Source organism: Apostichopus japonicus, chromosome 17 (assembly GCF_037975245.1).
Source record: "Apostichopus japonicus isolate 1M-3 chromosome 17, ASM3797524v1, whole genome shotgun sequence".
NCBI lineage: Eukaryota > Metazoa > Echinodermata > Holothuroidea > Aspidochirotida > Stichopodidae > Apostichopus > Apostichopus japonicus.
In genome coordinates, this window is record NC_092577.1 from 467,680 (window position 1) to 486,538 (window position 18,859).

At 36.2% G+C, this 18,859-nt stretch overlaps 2 protein-coding genes and 1 non-coding gene across 4 annotated transcripts; 1 reads left to right on the top strand and 2 right to left on the bottom strand.

The window, feature by feature from the left end:
• Positions 1 to 1,149: 1,149 nt before the first annotated feature.
• Positions 1,150 to 18,119, bottom strand: LOC139985013 (endoplasmic reticulum-Golgi intermediate compartment protein 3-like). Its single transcript, XM_071999192.1, has 11 exons — positions 17,907 to 18,119; positions 16,345 to 16,415; positions 14,583 to 14,670; positions 12,785 to 12,945; positions 11,441 to 11,514; positions 10,839 to 11,004; positions 10,382 to 10,471; positions 9,705 to 9,801; positions 4,587 to 4,794; positions 3,228 to 3,283; positions 1,150 to 2,831 (listed from the first exon to the last, which is right to left on the bottom strand). The coding sequence occupies exons 1-11, from the start codon at positions 18,001 to 18,003 to the stop codon at positions 2,752 to 2,754; spliced, it is 1,188 nt and encodes a 395-aa protein (XP_071855293.1). The 5' UTR covers positions 18,004 to 18,119; the 3' UTR covers positions 1,150 to 2,751.
• Positions 5,587 to 5,658, bottom strand: Trnap-cgg (transfer RNA proline (anticodon CGG)). Its single transcript has one exon. It is a non-coding gene; the product is annotated as a tRNA-Pro (tRNA).
• LOC139985014 (reactive oxygen species modulator 1-like) lies at positions 5,662 to 9,046 on the top strand. 2 transcript variants are annotated; one of them, XM_071999193.1, is made up of 3 exons: positions 5,662 to 5,779; positions 6,931 to 7,063; positions 7,582 to 9,046. In XM_071999193.1, the coding sequence occupies exons 1-3, from the start codon at positions 5,731 to 5,733 to the stop codon at positions 7,688 to 7,690; spliced, it is 291 nt and encodes a 96-aa protein (XP_071855294.1). In that variant the 5' UTR covers positions 5,662 to 5,730; the 3' UTR covers positions 7,691 to 9,046. The 2 variants fall into 2 exon arrangements, with proteins under 2 accessions (XP_071855294.1, XP_071855295.1); XM_071999194.1 differs by lacking the exon at positions 5,662 to 5,779 and adding an exon at positions 5,959 to 6,166.
• Positions 18,120 to 18,859: the final 740 nt, after the last annotated feature.

Consider the following 18,859-nt stretch of genomic DNA (forward strand, 5'->3'; position numbering starts at 1 on the left):
ACTTCAAAATACAAGAATGGCAAACTTAATATGTATGACCTGTGATGTACCGTATTCAATAATTCATTACAACAGGATATCCTCATTCTTTGGGTGTTTAGAGATTGACTGAGTCCTTAATCTGGAAGACAGATGAAATATTTACATTCTAAACTTTAGCAAACATGTAATGCCATGAACCTTTGAAGACGGTGGTCTGTGACGTCATCAAGGCAACTGTTCTGTTCCCGTTTTTGTCGCCTGCTTGTTTATACGTACTTGAACAGACACAATGACAATGTTTGCTTATATCAGTCGGCCTAATAGAAACTCGGGAATTCGTGACCTTTTTATGTTTTTTAGGCCTATACGAAAGTCATCATCTTTGTTCGGATGTTTTTCCAATAACAGAGACTTGAACTGGTAACAAGCTGCTCAATACCTGGACCATAACTGGAATACATTACCTTAATAACTTAAAATCTGCCAAAAACCGTAGCTAATCTTGATCAAAATAAATGAAGAATAAACATACAAGTTAACATTCAAAACACAAAGCTAGCAGGTGTAGCCAATGTGTATCATGACAACCTTATCGAAATAATATGAGATGTAACATGATGGTCTTACTCCTTTCTGGTTTTATTTGAGACCAGTGAAACCCAAAATTATTACATAAACTATTAGTACGTGTTTATGTTGGCATTGGTATTCAACACGATGGTCATAACTTAAACTCCCTTCCTTTCCAAAATATCCTCTTTTCGTCTTAATTTTCTGTCTGGTTAGAAAGCATAATTCAACAGTCAGCCAAAAAAGAAGAAAAAATGGTAAAATTGCTGAACTTTAGAAGGCTGTTTTAGGGAAGTACATTGAAGTGTGTAATACACATAAACATGCCCCTCCACCTCCACCCCAGGCCCACCACCACCCCATCTAAACACACACACACATACACCAAGGCCCAACCCAAGCCCTCTCCAATTTCAAAGGAATGTGAAATGTCTGAATGGACGAGTACACAACATACAAGCCCGTACCATTAAATTGTTTTGTTTTCATTGAAACTTGGGATCAGCTGATAGTTGTGCTAAAAATATATGACATCAGAAAAGCCAATTATGATTTTAAATGACAGTAAGCTGAAAAGAAACAAAGCAAATGTCAAACGATAATACTCTTTTGTAGATCATTTATTCGTTGGAAACACAAAGTTGATGAAGTTAATCTCCTGGAAAAAGAAATAAACTGAAATGACATGATGTAATGAGAACATTTATATGGTAAGGGTTGACTTGCTGTCATAGTCCGGCTAAAGAAGTTAAATTATCCATCTTACAGTAACTGTTGACCTGGTTCATGATTAATAACCAACACTGGAAGACAATTGTGTGAACCTTAATAATCGCAAGGGATATGTATTTCAAAATCTGTGGCTAAAACGATCTTTCGTACAGAAAGAATATAACTGATCGTTCAAACACTTCTCTTTATAAACTGTTCCTTTAATGAGGAATTTGGAATTACTGTTAAGTAATAGTTTGTAATGTCACTGATGGAATACATTGAAGATGTCTCCATTTTCTCTTATTTGAAATAAAAATGAAATCACATTCAAGTTTGATGACTTTTGAAGAATAACACTCCATTACACCGATGAATGCTCTACCAAGGTAAAACTTAATGAACCAAACTTAAGCAGTTATTTTGGTTTTTAGGTTTCATAATTCCTTTCCAGAAGGATACCTTTATGATGGTCAATGCTTGAAGGTTGCAGCATAATACTCAATCCAGATTCAGACCAGAGTGACCATTGTACTTAATATCTATACAGATGACCTTTTGAGTCTATAGATATATGCCACATGAAGGAGCATGTGTTTTCTAGTAGTACTTGGAAAATTACACAACAATTAAAAAATGAAAGGGTCATGAATTTACCTAGGGCAGACTAAATGGAGTAGAACTTATCTTGATAGTAAAACTTTCATGATGCTACTACTTATGTAGGTATTAATCAATGCTACATTATTGATATAGTAATTGCCATGGAAATGGTTAAAAGGGTCTCCATATTGGTTACAGTTTTGATGAGAGACTATGATATCATAGCCAAAAAGCTAAGTAAAATTAAATGATATCACAAAGTTTTTTTAAGTTATTGTTAAAAGATCCCATGAGTTTTGAATCTAAATCATTCCTTTTCTTCTCTTTTCAACTTTCCATTTTTTTGTTGTTGTTGTTGTAAGGCAAGCAATTCTCAGACATAACTTGATAGAATTTACATCCACAAAAAATACTTCAATGGAAAACATCTGGGCTGAACAGATAATGTGATGTCCACCATAACAACCATTGTCCACCATAGCAACAGCTTCTATCTTAACTCTATCAATAATAGAATAATCATAAAATATGCAAATTTTCTTGCTTCAAGGTACAGGCTGTCCAAACTATCACATATGTTTCACGACCCTGTCTGGATGTCTTGAATATTAAATCTTCATGTCCTTGAATATGGCTAGCATATGTCCAGATATGTAACAGGCTGGCCAAAGTACCATGGGTGTTTCATGACCCTGTCTCGATGTCTTGAATATTAAATCTTCATGTCCTTAAATATGGCTAGCATATGTCCAGATGAGAAACAGGCTGGCCAAACTGGATCCCAACCAACATTTACATGCATTATCAATATTTGGTCCAATAAGCCATGTTGCTCCTACATGGCTGTTATCTTTTGAGTAACCCTCCACCAATACACTCTCTCACTCAATGTGCTTTCCCAAGTTCAATCTTTTTTTGTAATGCTCTTGATGAATGGTAAATCATTGAATCGATTAATCCAGCCACTGGAGAGAAAAATAAAACAAAGCAATTAAATGTCACTGAAAAGTAATTACAAGTAAACATCCAGCCACCGGGCAGGAGAAGATAATATAAACCAATGAATGACAATTAAATAAATGTATTCATCTTAGAATATAATATGAAACAATGAATGGTAAATTATTGAATCTATTAATCCAGCCACTAGAAGATAAAATTTAACAAATTAATGAATGAGAAATAATTAAATGTTAACATCCAGCTACTGGAAGAGATAGGAATCATGGATACTATTCATGCAGAATAAAGTAATTATATCCTTTTAAGTGTTGCAGAGAGATTTAGGTACAAAGTTTAATGGTGGCCAGAAAGATCAATTTTGCATATTTGTACAAAGAATCTAACAGATTAATATTTACCAGTAAATATTCCTCCAACGATGGCACAGACACCTGTTAGAAAATGCATGAAAGACCTGTGGAAAACAAAATCAACTCATGAATATGCATTCAAGACCAGCAATAATAAAATATAATTTATGAATATGCATTGAAGGTACTTCTAACAAGTGAGCTGCCAACTTTCAAAACATCGACTATTATAATGTAGGGGTTATAAGTTGAGGGATGGTTGTCCTAACCTTATCTATAGCCAAACACATATAGCCAAACACCTATAGCCAAACAGCTACAGCCAAAAACCTATAGCCAAAAACCAATAGCCAAAAACCTATAGCCAAAAACCTATAGCCAAACACCTGTAGCCAAACACATATAGCCAAACAAGAGGTGCAAGTGTCTCCACTCCAAGGGACCATAATGCCCTTCCAACAGTGAGGTACTCATGAAGGGTGCATACTTCCAACAGTGAGTTACTCATGGAGGGTGCATACTTCCACAGTGAGGTACTCATGAAGGGTGCATACTTCCACAGTGAGGTACTTATGAAGGGTGCATACTTCCAACAGTGAGGTACTCATGAACTTGGGTGCATACTTCCACAGTGAGGAACTCATGAAGGGTGCATACTTCCAACAGTGAGGTACTCATGAAGGGTGCATACTTCCACAGTGAGGTACTCATGAACTTGGGTGCATACTTCCAACAGTGAGGTACTCATGAAGGGTGCATACTTCCAACAGTGAGGTACTCATGAAGGGTGCATACTTCCAACAGTGAGGTACTCATGAAGGGTGCATACTTCCAACAGTGAGGTACTCATGAAGGGTGCATACTTCCAACAGTGAGGTACTCATGAAGGGTGCATACTTCCAACAGTGAGGTACTCATGAAGGGTGCATACTTCCAACAGTGAGGTACTCATGAAGGGTGCATACTTCCACAGTGAGGTACTCATGAACTTGGGTGCATACTTCCAACAGTGAGGTACTCATGAACTTGGGTGCATACTTCCACAGTGAGGTACTCATGAAGGGTGCATACTTCCAACAGTGAGGTACTCATGAACTTGGGTGCATACTTCCACAGTGAGGTACTCATGAAGGGTGCATACTTCCAACAGTGAGGTACTCATGAAGGGTGCATACTTCCAACAGTGAAGTACTCATGATGAGTGTATATTTCTCTTTGTAAGGTCCTCCCCAAGGGTAGATAGATCCCTCTTGTGGTACTCATGTTAAGCACGTCTTCACTTATGTGTGGTACATATGAAAGATGTATCTTCTCCCGTATTTTCACTGGTCAGCATTAACGTCACATTTACCAACTTTTAATGGTAAGGCTATTTTCACTTTCCACCATTCATGACGACAGACTCACCGGCTTTTTTCTGTAAATTTGACCATGAGTGGTGAGAGCTCATAGAGGATGAAAACACCAGGAAGACCTTGATCTCCTAACGGTGATGATGTTGATACTCTCTTCTGGTGTTTGGTAACAGAATACTGGTTTGAACGAATTATTGATTCATCCGATTTCATATATGTAGTTGGAACAATTTTTACAAAATATTGGTACATCGCTGAACCTGGCATGATCACAGAGAGAAAAAGAATGGAACGGAATAAAGACACACACAGTTGTAACATGAAAAGAACATTAAACCAGCATCATGTAGTGAAGGCAGTGAAATAATTCACTTCAAACTTATCTTGAGTTATGGTTACAAAGTTTTCCAATGTTAACATTTGTCTGACCTTGTGTGACCTTTGACCTTCCGGGTCCCAGAAAATGCTGGAATTTATGTACTCAGAATACATCATTTGAAGTCTAAAATGCTAAAAAGTAATTGGTAAGGGATGACCCCTGACCCCCTAAATTTGGGTGGCATTTAACGAACTCAGTGTCACCCCCTTCCCCTTCTTATAAACATCCTTCATATGCCCCTGATCCCTTAACTTATCGGTACATGAAGGTTAAATGTAAGGCAATTAGTAAGACTTAAATATGCATAAATAGCTATTGTTGTAGAATCCATAATCAACATAATAATATTGTCAAGGGCGTAGGAACCGGGGGGGTGGGGGCGCCAGCCCCCCCCCCCCCAGTGAAAAATATGGGGGGCGGAAGTATCGTTCTGCCCCCCCGCTCCGCAAGTCAGAAAACCCCTTTTTCATTTCCAAATGAGAAAAAAATCATCACAAACACACTAATTGTGCATTACCACAGCTAGTGTGCAAAACCTCCATTTATGAATTATTCATAATCATAATAAATTAAAGTAGTCTATTATCCTTCCCAACAATTCAATAATGTTAACGAAAATCAGCCTAAAATAAAACGTAACATAGCATGAGATTTAGTGAAGTTAAAAGGAACGGGGCTTAGACGGGAATCGAACCCGTGACCTCTCGCACCCGAAGCGAGAATCATACCACTAGACCACCAAGCCTAACGTCCTTCAATGCGGCGGCAATATATTATATAAAAAGAATTAATATTTTTGGACACATTTTGTTACTAAATGTGGGAAAGTTTGTTTTTCCAGAATCATTTCGTCACTATATTACAAAGTGAGTGTAACCCACCAGTACAATTCTTCAAACGGGGAAGTTCTGACAAAGCTCGTAGAGTATACGCATATATACCTCACGTAGCCTAGGCCAATGTAAACCGCATGTACGAAACTATTTGTTGTGCAGAGCCTAAGCTACACTTGCACTTGCAGCGTGTGTAGTGTGTATATATATTATGTCTGTGGGTAACTGTTGAGTGTCGAAACTTCGCGTACGAACTAAGTAGACTTTTCGAATGGTTTGAAGTGGCTACCTGGCCAATCTCACTTTTGTTGCCTAAATCGTGTGAATGTTCAAAGAATCATATGCTACGGAAATAAGTAATTTAGTCTAGTACCGACTGCCTTTCTGTTTTCATTCAAAATTTCAAGTCTCATCCAAGTGGTAAGAGCTATATACATAACTGTGGCCGCCTAGCCTAAATATCCTAACTTAGGTTAGACATCTGACTTCACTACTACCAGTACTAGACAAGAAGGCAATGGTGTGTTGTAGTGATTGCCTCGTAATATAATATTTCCACAGGGGGTTTTAATGTAATGTGGGGATGAAAACATACGATGCATTGAGGCTGACATTTAGGATCAGGTGACGGTCCCATATCGCACCCGTCAAATTCTTCCATTCATTGATATTAACATTTGGCATGTACAGTACATGCAAGCAGGGGGAGTGGGTGGAGGGGGTATTTCCCTAGGCCAACCACCACTATCATTTTGGGCTTTCTAAATTCAGTCAGTGAGAGACTGTATCACTCCTACTGTACATGTGTAACCCCCCAACATTCTACTTTATCTTATTTTTTTCAGTCTAACAGTAACACTGAATATTTACACTACAGCAAAACCTTTTCCTTAAACCTAATTTATTGTCTAAATATGCCTCAGAATGGACCGTTTGATATCTAATCATTTTCCTGGGAGGGTCCAAGGCTCCACAATAATAATAAACCAATTTGTTGCGTATAGTTTGTTACAGTTTCTCTGCTTCTGTCCAGTATAAAACCCAAGTAATTCAAAGAAAATTTTCAGAATGCCATACTGTATATTCGTTAATACCAGAACAATGTCCACAGTACATGTCTTTTTGAAAATTTCTCTTGCAATCATTGATCTACAAACTCCTGATTATTCCTTCTCTCTTGACAGCAAACATGCCTGCTTCATATCAACCAGTGGGTCATGGTCCTAGTTGCTTTGATAAAGTCAAGATGGGCTTTATGCTTGGCTTTGCAGTTGGAATGGGATCAGGTGCCATTTTTGGTGGATTCTCAGCCCTCAGGTAACATCAACAGATATTTGTGTATATAAATTACTGTATGTAATACATCAATGGAAACTGAAGTTTTAAAGGTCAGCCCACGCATGCAAATGACTTACACTTATGACCCTTATGCACCACTAGGTTTGCCGTACATCCCAAACACTGGAATTGTTGCAAGATTTGTGGTGATAAAAGTGTCTGCACTAAAAAACATGAAATGATGCTATTTATCCTGGTTTTAGTCTTGCCATGGAAATGAAAAAAAAAACATCTGCTTTGGATATATGCAGTAATTACAGTATGGCAGTATATAAACAACTGTCAAATTTCAGCACTAGCAACCAATAACTATTATGTATGTCATCGTAGATGAAGTGATAGCAAAAAATAGTCAAAAAATATGTCTGGAGTAATCCTAAATCTCATGTAGCTTAGCATTCAAGATACTATAGTCAACACTGCTTGATCCAGCTTTCAATGGTTTTAATCAATTTGTCAGACAATGCTTTATGCAGGATCTTGTTTCTTATTTACAGATTTGGCCTGAGAGGGAGGGAGCTTTTTACGACAGTCGGTAAAACAATGGTTCAAGGAGGTGGGATGTTTGGAATGTTTATGTCAGTCGGAACAGGGATAAGATGCTAGCCGAGGATGTGGCTAAACTGAGCAGAGATATCACAGATAGATGCCGGCGCATGCTGCTGCAGGTGTGATGTGATATCACGGAGGAAATCTTGATGACTTGGTGCCAGAAGTAGATACTTGAAAATGCTGATTCTGTGATCATACTACGACAACTTTACTTTGAACTGTGTCGTCCGAACTGAGATAATTATGAGCATTATTTAATTTAGATAATTTACTGCTGTGTAAAATTCAGAGGAGAGGGGGGTCATTTGCCATAATTTTACTTTTAGGGTTGATGTTGAACGTACCACCAAAATACCACAGATCAACTGGATTGAAGTACAATTGGCTCATGGCATAAGAAGTAGTCATAGCCTCTGCATTCTATGGTCTAGTCAATAATGGTCTCTCATAAGGATCAGACTGCCCTATCACATTTAAGGTGGTTTAGATATAAAATAATACAGTATATTCTGTCCTAGGTCACAGGGCTGTCCACTCTTGCATCATGACTATTGGTTTGCTTGATTTCTGAAAACTATACTTGTTAGTGAAATAACTAGTTATTCACAGTTTGATTAACTACAGTTAACATGATACAACAAAGTGAAAAATTATGATATGTGCAGAGAAATTGTTCAGCAGTGTAAAGATGTTTAGCAGATTTCCTTTTCAAAGGAACCATAGTAAGGGACAACATTCATAGCACTCAATACTGATGTTAATACAAAACAGTTGAACACTAAAATTATTCCTTGCAATAAAATGGATACTTCATTTATAGAAGTAACACGTTCCTGTAACTCAATGTTTTATTTTCTAGTTTTGTAATGGTAATGCTAATCATTATTCTGATATGACACACAGTTACTAACTACAGTAAGTTAGTTTTTGCTGAGACATGATTTTGGATAATTCTTTGCAGCAGTTGACAAAACCTAGAAGCATGACAAGGACAGATAGCTTTGACAAAGATTCTAAAATTGTAATAAAAAATAAGACAAATTATTTCCTGGCTTGTCTGTGATTGAGAAAGGATTACGGGTACTCAGTTCATAAGAATGATTTAAACAAAGAATTGTAAACTGTTTATTGTGAAATGTGCATTCTGGGTTGATAGTTATTTGTAAGGCTTTTCTTGTTATGTTTACTACTGCTGCTGTTGTGTACTGGTGACCTGCTGTAGGTTTATCTTTATTAATGTACCTACATGCAGGACTCCCCAAATATCATCCAGCAATTCATTGTTGTATCCAGATTGTCATTGGGTCCTCAGTGTTCAAACATCTTTGAAACATGTCAAGTTTTGTTTCACTTGAAAGTTGTAAAGTATATTATGAAAAGAAACAATTAAAGTTACTGAGTAAAGATTCATATTGAACTCTTCCTGTCATCTCTTTAAGCAAAAGGCCATGTTATCTTACTATCCTTAGTTCTGAAGATCAAGACCAAGTTTGTTGTATAAATTAATGTGATGTCCCTCCTAGTGCTAAGTGGTCATATTAGAACAATGTTATATGAAGCAGTCAGGATAAAGAGACCATTACACATGGATTGGCATTGATATTAACATTTCCACCAGACCATACAGTAATGACCTTGGGACCTCATTTAAAATAAAAATATATATATAATACAGCTGATGTGTAATTCCTTTTGTAGACCAAAGAATTTGGCCTGGGACTGCAAAGAATCAATGACAGCCACAGTTGACTATACTGTATTCATGACATGACATATGTTAAAGATTATTTAAAGCTCAATAATGTGGAAGTACGTTCAAAATCTGGGCTGACATACGACTGTAAAATGTTGTAAACTTGCTATAAAAAGAAATGCATCAGTTATGACATCACTGCATTATTTATGACATCACTGCATCAGTTATGACATCACTGTTTATTAATATGAAATACACTGCTCTTTGTTCTCATAGCTGATGCAAAATGCTTGAACTTGAAAATATTACTTTTTATCTCCAATGCCATGTATTGCTCTGGTCATAATCATGTGTATTGGTGTTATACCATACCTTTAATATCTTCTACTTTAAGGTTGTCTAAAGGATTTTCCATACCCGGATACTCCATTCCAAATGACAACTGGTTTATCGTGTGTGATAAATTAAACTGAAAGAAACAAGCAAATATATGGACATCGACACAGCTTTGAGGGGGGGGGGGGGGGGGGGGCTATTGAACCATTTTTCCATTGTATTGAAATTGTTGCCTGTGGTGGCACCATGTCTGCATGAAAATCATTGATGTAATATTTATTTAGCTATGGCCCCCTGCAACCCAGTATCATTCAGTTTTTGAGGTAACAATCTGTATAGGTGATAGTTAGAAGCAGACAAATTATTCAAGTTTGGGAGTAGGTGGGGTGTGCAATTAACAGTTCAGAAGGACTAAAAGCAAGACTTAATTTAACAGATAGAGCAGCCATTGAAAAAAATGCTTTGTAGTCATGGTGTAGTCAAGTAATGTGAATAGAATAATATCGTCACACAAGGTTTACACATACCACTGTAAGAACAGTCTAGGCCTTAATTTAATCACTCACAAGGCAAACCTTGATCATCGCTCAACAAGTTATGATATTTCCTCAAAGTTTGAACCATTTTGTTGAAATCTTTGTGACTAAGTTTTTATCCCATCACATTCATCCTAAATTAAAAATCTTTTAGTTGGTGTCCACAATTTATCTTACCTGTGTACCAGCAAACGGTTGTAAATCATGAACATGTGTATGATGCTGTTGAAAGCTTTTTCCAGGAGCAAAATGAAAATTTCCAGCCACCTGTAAGAGAAATGAAAACAGGCATTTAAGAATTGTGAATACATTATATTCCATTTGTACTGTGGTTCTTGTAAGTTTATAATTTGCTCTTGCATTAAATATTTCATTTTTAATGTGGTTCCTGTAAGTTTATAATATGCTCTTGCATTAAATATTCCATTTACACAATGGTTCTTGTAAGCTTATAATAGGCTCTTACATTAAATGAAAATCGTTGAGTTGAAATAACCTGTCTAGGAATTGCTTAATAGCAAACACCTATTCAAATTCCATATCTGTTGACTGGGGAGTGTGTAAGATCCTAATGCTTCGCAGTTTCTCCATTACTGTACATTGAATTCTTATTAATTGGTAAAAGCCCTTCTACCTTGTTTACTTCCATGTAGCCATAAATATTACATCCTTCGCCCTTCTGCGCATTCAGTTTATCGCCCCAACCTTCTCGTTTACACTGTTCTATGTTATCACTGTTTCGGAAGGCCCATCCTTTTTTCCTGTAAGCTTCCCGAACTTCTTCACAGGTATTGCAGCATCTTAAAAAAGAATTACATCAAAATGAATTTCAAAAACATAGCTCGCTAAGTAGAATGTCAAACTAAACCCATGAATAGACAGGTGGTGGTGGAAAGGGGGGGGGGTGGGTGGAGTTATGAGTTCAGTGGCTACTGAGCTAGTACTTTAGAGTGTATAAAGTAGGTGATTTACAAATTAAATCAGTGACAAGTATAAATCAAACATTAAACAATTCAATTTACACATCCATAGGCTAAAGATATTTTTAGATTTTCCATATTTTGTAAATCAAAGAAAGTCAAAGAAAATAAAATAAAAACTTTCCATGGTTTTTTTGCTTCTGTCAGCTAAAATTTGAATAACTTTGAGAAAATCAGAAATAATTATTATCTAAAAACAGCAGATAAAGTTAATATTCTATTTGAAAGTCTTTAAAAGCATTAATTAAATACTAACTTTGATTCACCAGTCTCAGCCCCGTAACAACTTTCACATCTGTTTGGATCTAATTCCTCTTTCCCTATTGCTTTCTAAATTAGAAATGAGAAAGGAAAACTGTCAGTTCAAAATTAATAAAACAGACTGACTGTTAACCTTAGACAATTCATTATGCATAAACCATTACTGATGGGCATAATTTAAATTGACATTATGTAGGGTTCACTAAACGCATGACAGAATAGTTATGACTTTCATAGTGATGCTTCCAACTGGGTTGTCCAGCAATTTTCACATTGGATCTGACTGAAGGCAGGTAATCTTTAACAGTATTTCTGCTGTTTCTGAATGCAGGTAATCGTAACTATTTCTGCTGTTTCTGAATGCAGGTAATTGTAACAGTATTTCTGCTGTTCTGAATGCAGGTAATTGTAATACTACAGTATTTCTGCTGTTTCTGAATGCAGGTAATTATAACAGTATTTCTGCTGTTTCTGAATGCAGGTAATTGTAACAGTATTTCTGCTGTTTCTGAATGCAGGTAATTGAAACAGTATTTCTGCTTTTTCTGAATGCAGGTAATTGTAACAGTATTGCTGCTGTTTCTGAATGCAGCTAATTGTAACAGTATTTCTGCTGTTTCTGAATGCAGGTTATCGTAACTATTTCTGCTGTTTGCGAATGCAGGTAATTGTAACAAAAAATTCTGCTGTTTTTGAATGCAGGTTATCGTAACTATTTCTGCTGTTTCTGAATGCAGGTAATCGTAACTATTTCTGCTGTTTCTGAATGCAGGTAATTGTAACAGTATTTCTGCTGTTTCTGAATGCAGGTTATGGTAACTATTTCTGCTGTTTCTGAATGCAGGTTATCGTTACTATTTCTGCTGTTTTTGAATGCAGGTTATCATAACTATTTCTGCTGTTTCTGAATGCAGGTAATCGTAACTATTTCTGCTGTTTCTGAATAATTGTAACAGTAAGTTTGCTGTTTCTGAATGCAGGTAATTGTAACAGTATTTCTGCTGTTTCTGAATGCAGGTAATTGTAACAGTATTTCTGCTGTTTCTGTGTGTACAATGTTTGTCAAAAAATACAACAGACCTGGTAAGTCATTTTGCAGCAGAAAAGGCACAACTTGGTACTATATCAATTGGTGAAATATAGGAAACATCAACACAACTTATCATTTAATACTCAATATGTACATTGCTTAACTTAAATTCTCAGTTAAGGAACAACAACAGTTCTGCTAATTTATATCACACATCAGGAATTCATAACACATTACATATTAAACAATGCAAATAATTGTAAATTTATCCCTTGATATATAATTTAAATGAATGACAATATAAGTTACTTGAATAGCATCTTCATCTCCCACTGTCTCATCGCCAATCTGGGTTTCTTCGGCTGTATCTTCAACTTTCTGTCCATTTTGGTCTAATCTTTGTTTGAAGAGGTTGGCCTCCACATCTAACTGATGCTCCCCGGATATATCCATTGCATCTACACTGAGAACTGAACAAGAGCAGCAAAAATAAAGACAGACCGACTCAGATGAACTTTACAAGAACAGCAAAAATAAAGATAGACCAACTCAGCTGAACTTTACAAGAACAGCAAAAATAAAGACAGACCAACTCAGCTGAACTTTACAAGAGCAGCAAAAATAAAGACAGACCAACTCAGATGAACTTAACAAGAACAGCAAAAATAGAGACAGACCAACTCAGATGAACCTTAAAAGAGCAGCAAAAATAAAGACAGACCAACTCAGATGAACTTTACAAGAACAGCAAAAATAAAGACAGACCAACTCAGATGAACTTTACAAGAACAGCAAAAATAAAGACAGACCAACTCAGATGAACTTAACAAGAACAGCAAAAATAAAGACAGACCGACTCAGCTGAACTTAACAAGAACAGCAAAAATAAAGACAGACCAACTCAGCTGAACTTAACAAGAACAGCAAAAATAAAGACAGACCAACTCAGCTGAACTTTACAAGAACAGCAAAAATAAAGACAGACCAACTCAGCTGAACTTAACAAGAACAGCAAAAATAAAGACAGACCAACTCAGCTGAACTTTACAAGAACAGCAAAAATAAAGACAGACCAACTCAGCTGAACTTTACAAGAACAGCAAAAATAAAGACAGACCAACTCAGCTGAAGTTAACAAGAACAGCAAAAATAAAGACAGACCAACTCAGCTGAACTTTACAAGAACAGCAAAAATAAAGACAGACCAACTCAGCTGAACTTAACAAGAACAGCAAAAATAAAGACAGACCAACTCAGCTGAACTTAACAAGAACAGCAAAAATAAAGACAGACCGACTCAGCTGAACTTAACAAGAACAGCAAAAATAAAGACAGACCAACTCAGCTGAACTTAACAAGAACAGCAAAAATAAAGACAGACCAACTCAGCTGAACTTTACAAGAGCAGCAAAAATAAAGACAGACCGACTCAGCTGAACTTAACAAGAACAGCAAAAATAAAGACAGACCGACTCAGCTGAACTTTACAAGAGCAGCAAAAACAAAGACAGACCAACTCAGCTGAACTTAACAAGAACAGCAAAAATAAAGACAGACCAACTCAGCTGAACTAAACAAGAACAGCAAAAATAAAGACAGACCTACTCAGCTGAACTTTACAAGAGCAGCAAAAATAAAGACAGACCAACTCAACTGAACTTTACAAGAGCAGCAAAAATAAAGACAGACCGACTCAGCTGAACTTTACAAGAGCAGCAAAAATAAAGACAGACTGACTCAGCTCTGTTCATTTTGGTTTGAATGATTTGCAAGTAGATTTAGCAGAATTTAACAGTTTGTATAGTTAAGAACCTTAAATAATATCAAATTGTTTAAGGTCACATGTATGACTATTAAGAACATTGTTTACGCTAATCAGTCTGCAAACCAGAGAGTTTGTTGCCATTAATTACATATTTATATAATTACTATAATTACCATAACTGAGTGTAGCTGTGTTGACCAAGTAAACAGCTCTGTTAAATATTTGTGAGTTTTATTGTTACAATATTGCAATATCTTTTCAACACTCAACAGGAATGGAAACAATCTCATTGATCTGGACAATTACAGTATATTAATACAACAAATACAGTAGTAAACTTACAGGCACAAGGCATTCTGGGAAATATCATATCAATATTAATCTTTAGCTTCTCGTTCCTAGTGTTGTCCACATATAGCTCTGGAATCACCTGCGTGAAAAAGCAAAAACAATTTATAATTAATCAAGACAAATAATTACAGGTTTCATTTAAATTTAATACTTTTTAAACTTTTGGAATGACAGAGATAAAGACAATATACTAGAGTAAATTCAGTGTTTTGTTCGTAACACAACAAGCAACTTAACAGTTTCAAACAAACTTGGCCACAAATCTTTTCTAATGTCTCTTTAATTTTCCAGTCCTTCGTGTCTAACATCACAATTATCAACCAGAAAGGCAGTTGGCTTTGTGATTCATTGCCTTATAATTTGCTCAAAATTCAAAATAACTATCTGACTAATGTTGAGCAAGTAAGTTGAATTTGTCCAAGATTTAAAGTGAGAACCAGAGAAGATTTGTAGCAATCCCTTTTGGGCACCAACCAGGCCATTGACTCATCTGAATTTACAGTATAAAATTTTAAACCACATTATTTTAATATCAAGACAGAACAGTCTCCCTATGTGAAATATAGATCACATTTTACCAACAGACATTGTTTGAAATTGTTTTGAGAAATGGACAATTCTTCCACCATTTGAGATAACCTGTTGACCCCTTGAAGCTCAGAGGGTGAGAACTGATAGGAGGATTAAGCGCACATTTAAAGCCAGAGTACTGTTACAGTTTTCACTACCTGGATGCCAGGTATGTTTCGTTGAAGACCTACAGTATATATAGAGCCCCTTCACAGAACTAAACTGAACTAAATTTGACCAAACTCTGTTCACCATATACTTTATACTTGTTACCTTTATTTTTGGTGGGCTTCTTGTACAGTACAAGCTACGGCTTCCAAGCCCTTCCACCATTTTCTCTCCGTAATTTCCATTATTTTTCTTTTATTTGAACTACTACTTATTATTTTCTTTGCATGGTATTGTCTTCACAGTCCTATTATTATAAAAACATTGTGAGAAAATGGAAAAATAAATGAAATGAAATGAAATAAGAAATCATAGCATTTGGAGAATTTGCAGATAAATTGAAGCTTTATGTTTGGAGTTATCATGTTTCAAAGGTTTTCAGACTTTGATGACTGTTGACCTCATGTGACCTTTTGACCTCTATCAATTTCAACAGGTTTTGATGCACTCACCAAGCTGGATCTACATGTGCAGTAAGTATGAAGTTAAAGAAAGATGTACAGTACCTCTTGTGTTATTGTGTTTACACAATTTTTAGACTTTCACTTAAATTTTAACCGCAAATGACCTTTGACCTCCACCAATTTCAATAGGGTTCTTGTGCCCAACAAGCTGGATCTGCATACCATGTAATCCAACAAGGATGCACTTTTGGAGTTACCGTGTTCACAAAGTTTTCAGACTTAGTCCTTTGTTGATTCAATTGACACTTGAACTTCACAGAAAACAAGATGCTTCTTAACACACCAGTTATCATCAAGTTACTGTTACTAGGGATATGAAGTTTACTGTAGCATCATTAACATAATAGATAAGAGAGCAATATCACCAGTCCATGAATTTGATTGGAATATGTATATATAGGAGTATAATTTACATTCTCTGCATGCAACTAAAACATAGTACACAAGCTATCAATCCTCTCTTGCCATAGAAATGAATATATTCTGATCAACATTTCATGTTGAATGTTCTATTTACAAAATATGATGGTTGTCAACCGATTGATTCTCACCTCCTTAGACAGATAGAAGTTCAGTTCTGACACAAACAGGATGAACATGAATAATCCACTCACAATCGTCACTGTGAAGACAAAAGTTCAAATGTAAACTACAGTTGCCTTATATTGGTAAATTCAGACTGTGCCTGGAGAAATCTCTTCATCAGTGAAACTTTTAAAATAGATTTGAATAGAATTCATCCAACAGCTGGAGGCCAGTGCATGTGTGTAAGGCTGTATTGATCAAGCAGCCATTACAGTACATGTAAATAACTTTTACACATTGTCGATTAAAGACCTGACGCATCAATGGCTACTTTTGATGATGTATGATGAAGTACACTTGAATGTTGCACAAATAATATAACTGAAGCAGACATGGTCAAATGGACCGTGAAGATTTACACAAGTTTGCACTGAGGAAATTACTGTGGTATGAATGCATATTTAACTATAGCAACTCTCAATGCCGAGACAACAAACATACTGTGAGATGAAAAACCCTTTTTAGGATCAGAGATGTTTGCTTCCCACAGACTTCATACATTGTCTCAACTCACAATACCTTGTTATCAAAACAATGATTCAATTATTATGTAATATTCTTAGAAACAGTTCAACAACAACTTCATACCATGAGCACTTATCGCGATACGTGTGTCAACAAGGTCTAACATTATGATATTTGAGTGCACACAACATTATCACAAACTTTACTATCTTTACACAGGGGAAGGTAACTAGTTGTTGCAGGAGAACAACATACTTTGTGTTCATTGAGCACTGCAGATGTAAGAATGTATGATAGGTAAGGGACTATTAGCCAATTAGATCACAGGAAATTTGGAAAAACATATTGACTATTTTTAGCATGAAAATCTCTGTAATAGAAATGTTGTTAATTCTGTACCTTTGGTTAATGATTTACAGTATTTGTTTCAAACAAATTTAATCATCTGTATGATTGGAAGAAATGTTGGTTCTTTTGAGAAGAATTTGTGTTTTTGAAGAGATGTTCATTCAAATGGGTTTTTTTTGTTTTACATAGGGCTAGTTGTGTGTGTTTCTACTTGGGGATGTATGCATGTTCGTATTTTAGATCCTCCTGCAAGTAGGAATTCGCGAAGAAGCCATCATTGGCTTACTGTATCAGAGCTGCAAGCTGACCGAATTCAGTCTCTAGATTCATATTTAACTCTGAGATTATGAATAGTCAATTGTCAACAACTCTGTAACTGGACGACATACATCAATATTGGAGTGACTCGAACTCGGGACCTTATGATTGAAAGGCACCGGCGTTAACCACTGAGCTAACACTCCACTGTTTGTTTAAAAAAGAAAAACAAAAGGTTGCGTCCACCCAACACAAGCAATTTCAAGATTTTGGGTAGCTGGCTAAAAGTTGTAAAATATTGCGTCCCTACTTAATGCAGATCAAATAGGACATTTTTGGACCTCGCTGGAATAGGCATAGGTTTGTATTTATACTAGGCCGAGTCATACTCCAGGCCTGTTGATTTCCTCGCAAAACTAGTACCAATAATATCATGTATTTTTAAGCCCTAATGTACCTGCAGCCCCTCCAAACGTTTTCACACGAAAGTCCTCCAAGGTTTTCGGATAAGCATCGAATTGCCGCAGCCGATCCATAAATCCTTGCCCACTCATTATTGCAGACCAGTTCGTAACGTTAATCTCGATCCGGAATTTTAAGAAGTGATATTCTTTGCACTTGACGTGTCCTTGCGATAACACATATACATACACTGAATGGAGGGAGTACCACTATAAGATATCTGTTACACGGTGTTGTTTATCGGACAAGACAAGATTATGCCGTAATCATCGAAATACTCTGATAAACGCTTGCAAGTGGGCATAGAGTACGTGTAGGTAGGTAGCGAAATATTGTAACAAGTCTTCAATGGGAGAAAACATTTAAAAATACATCTCAAAGCTTTTTGCATTGCGTGATTAGAGCGATGGGTGGTAGCCCAGCCCAAGATGATTGGCTGTCCTATTAAACACACACTGGCTGCCGGATCTAGAAGTAATAGCTATTTTAAACTTGTGCATTTTAAAGGTCATTGACCCAAAGTTATATAGAAGTTTCAAAAGCACTTTCATAAAGACTCTTAACGTTCAAGTAACTCCCAACCATTGAGAATAATAAAATTATACATTACACATTGTTCAACTGTAGTGTAGTGTTGCAGAAAAAATGCTTGTTGAAGCTTGAAAATGAGTGACCATTATCTCAATTTCTAGCATAATTCGTGCAATACAGATGTTATTTAAGGTTGCAGTTTGGATATTTTGCGAATGTTAAGAGTTATAGACCTACAAAATTCAAATTTTCAACCGATCTATTTATCTTGTCAAACGCTAGCCAGACGGCTGAACAGGCACGCAACATTTTGAAGATGATTGAAATTCGATTTGTCAAGTCACCGGGATCAAAGTGTGGGTAGGTTGTATCGGTGTGCAGGATCGAGTCTGTTCGAAGTGGTGCTGAAATTTCCCT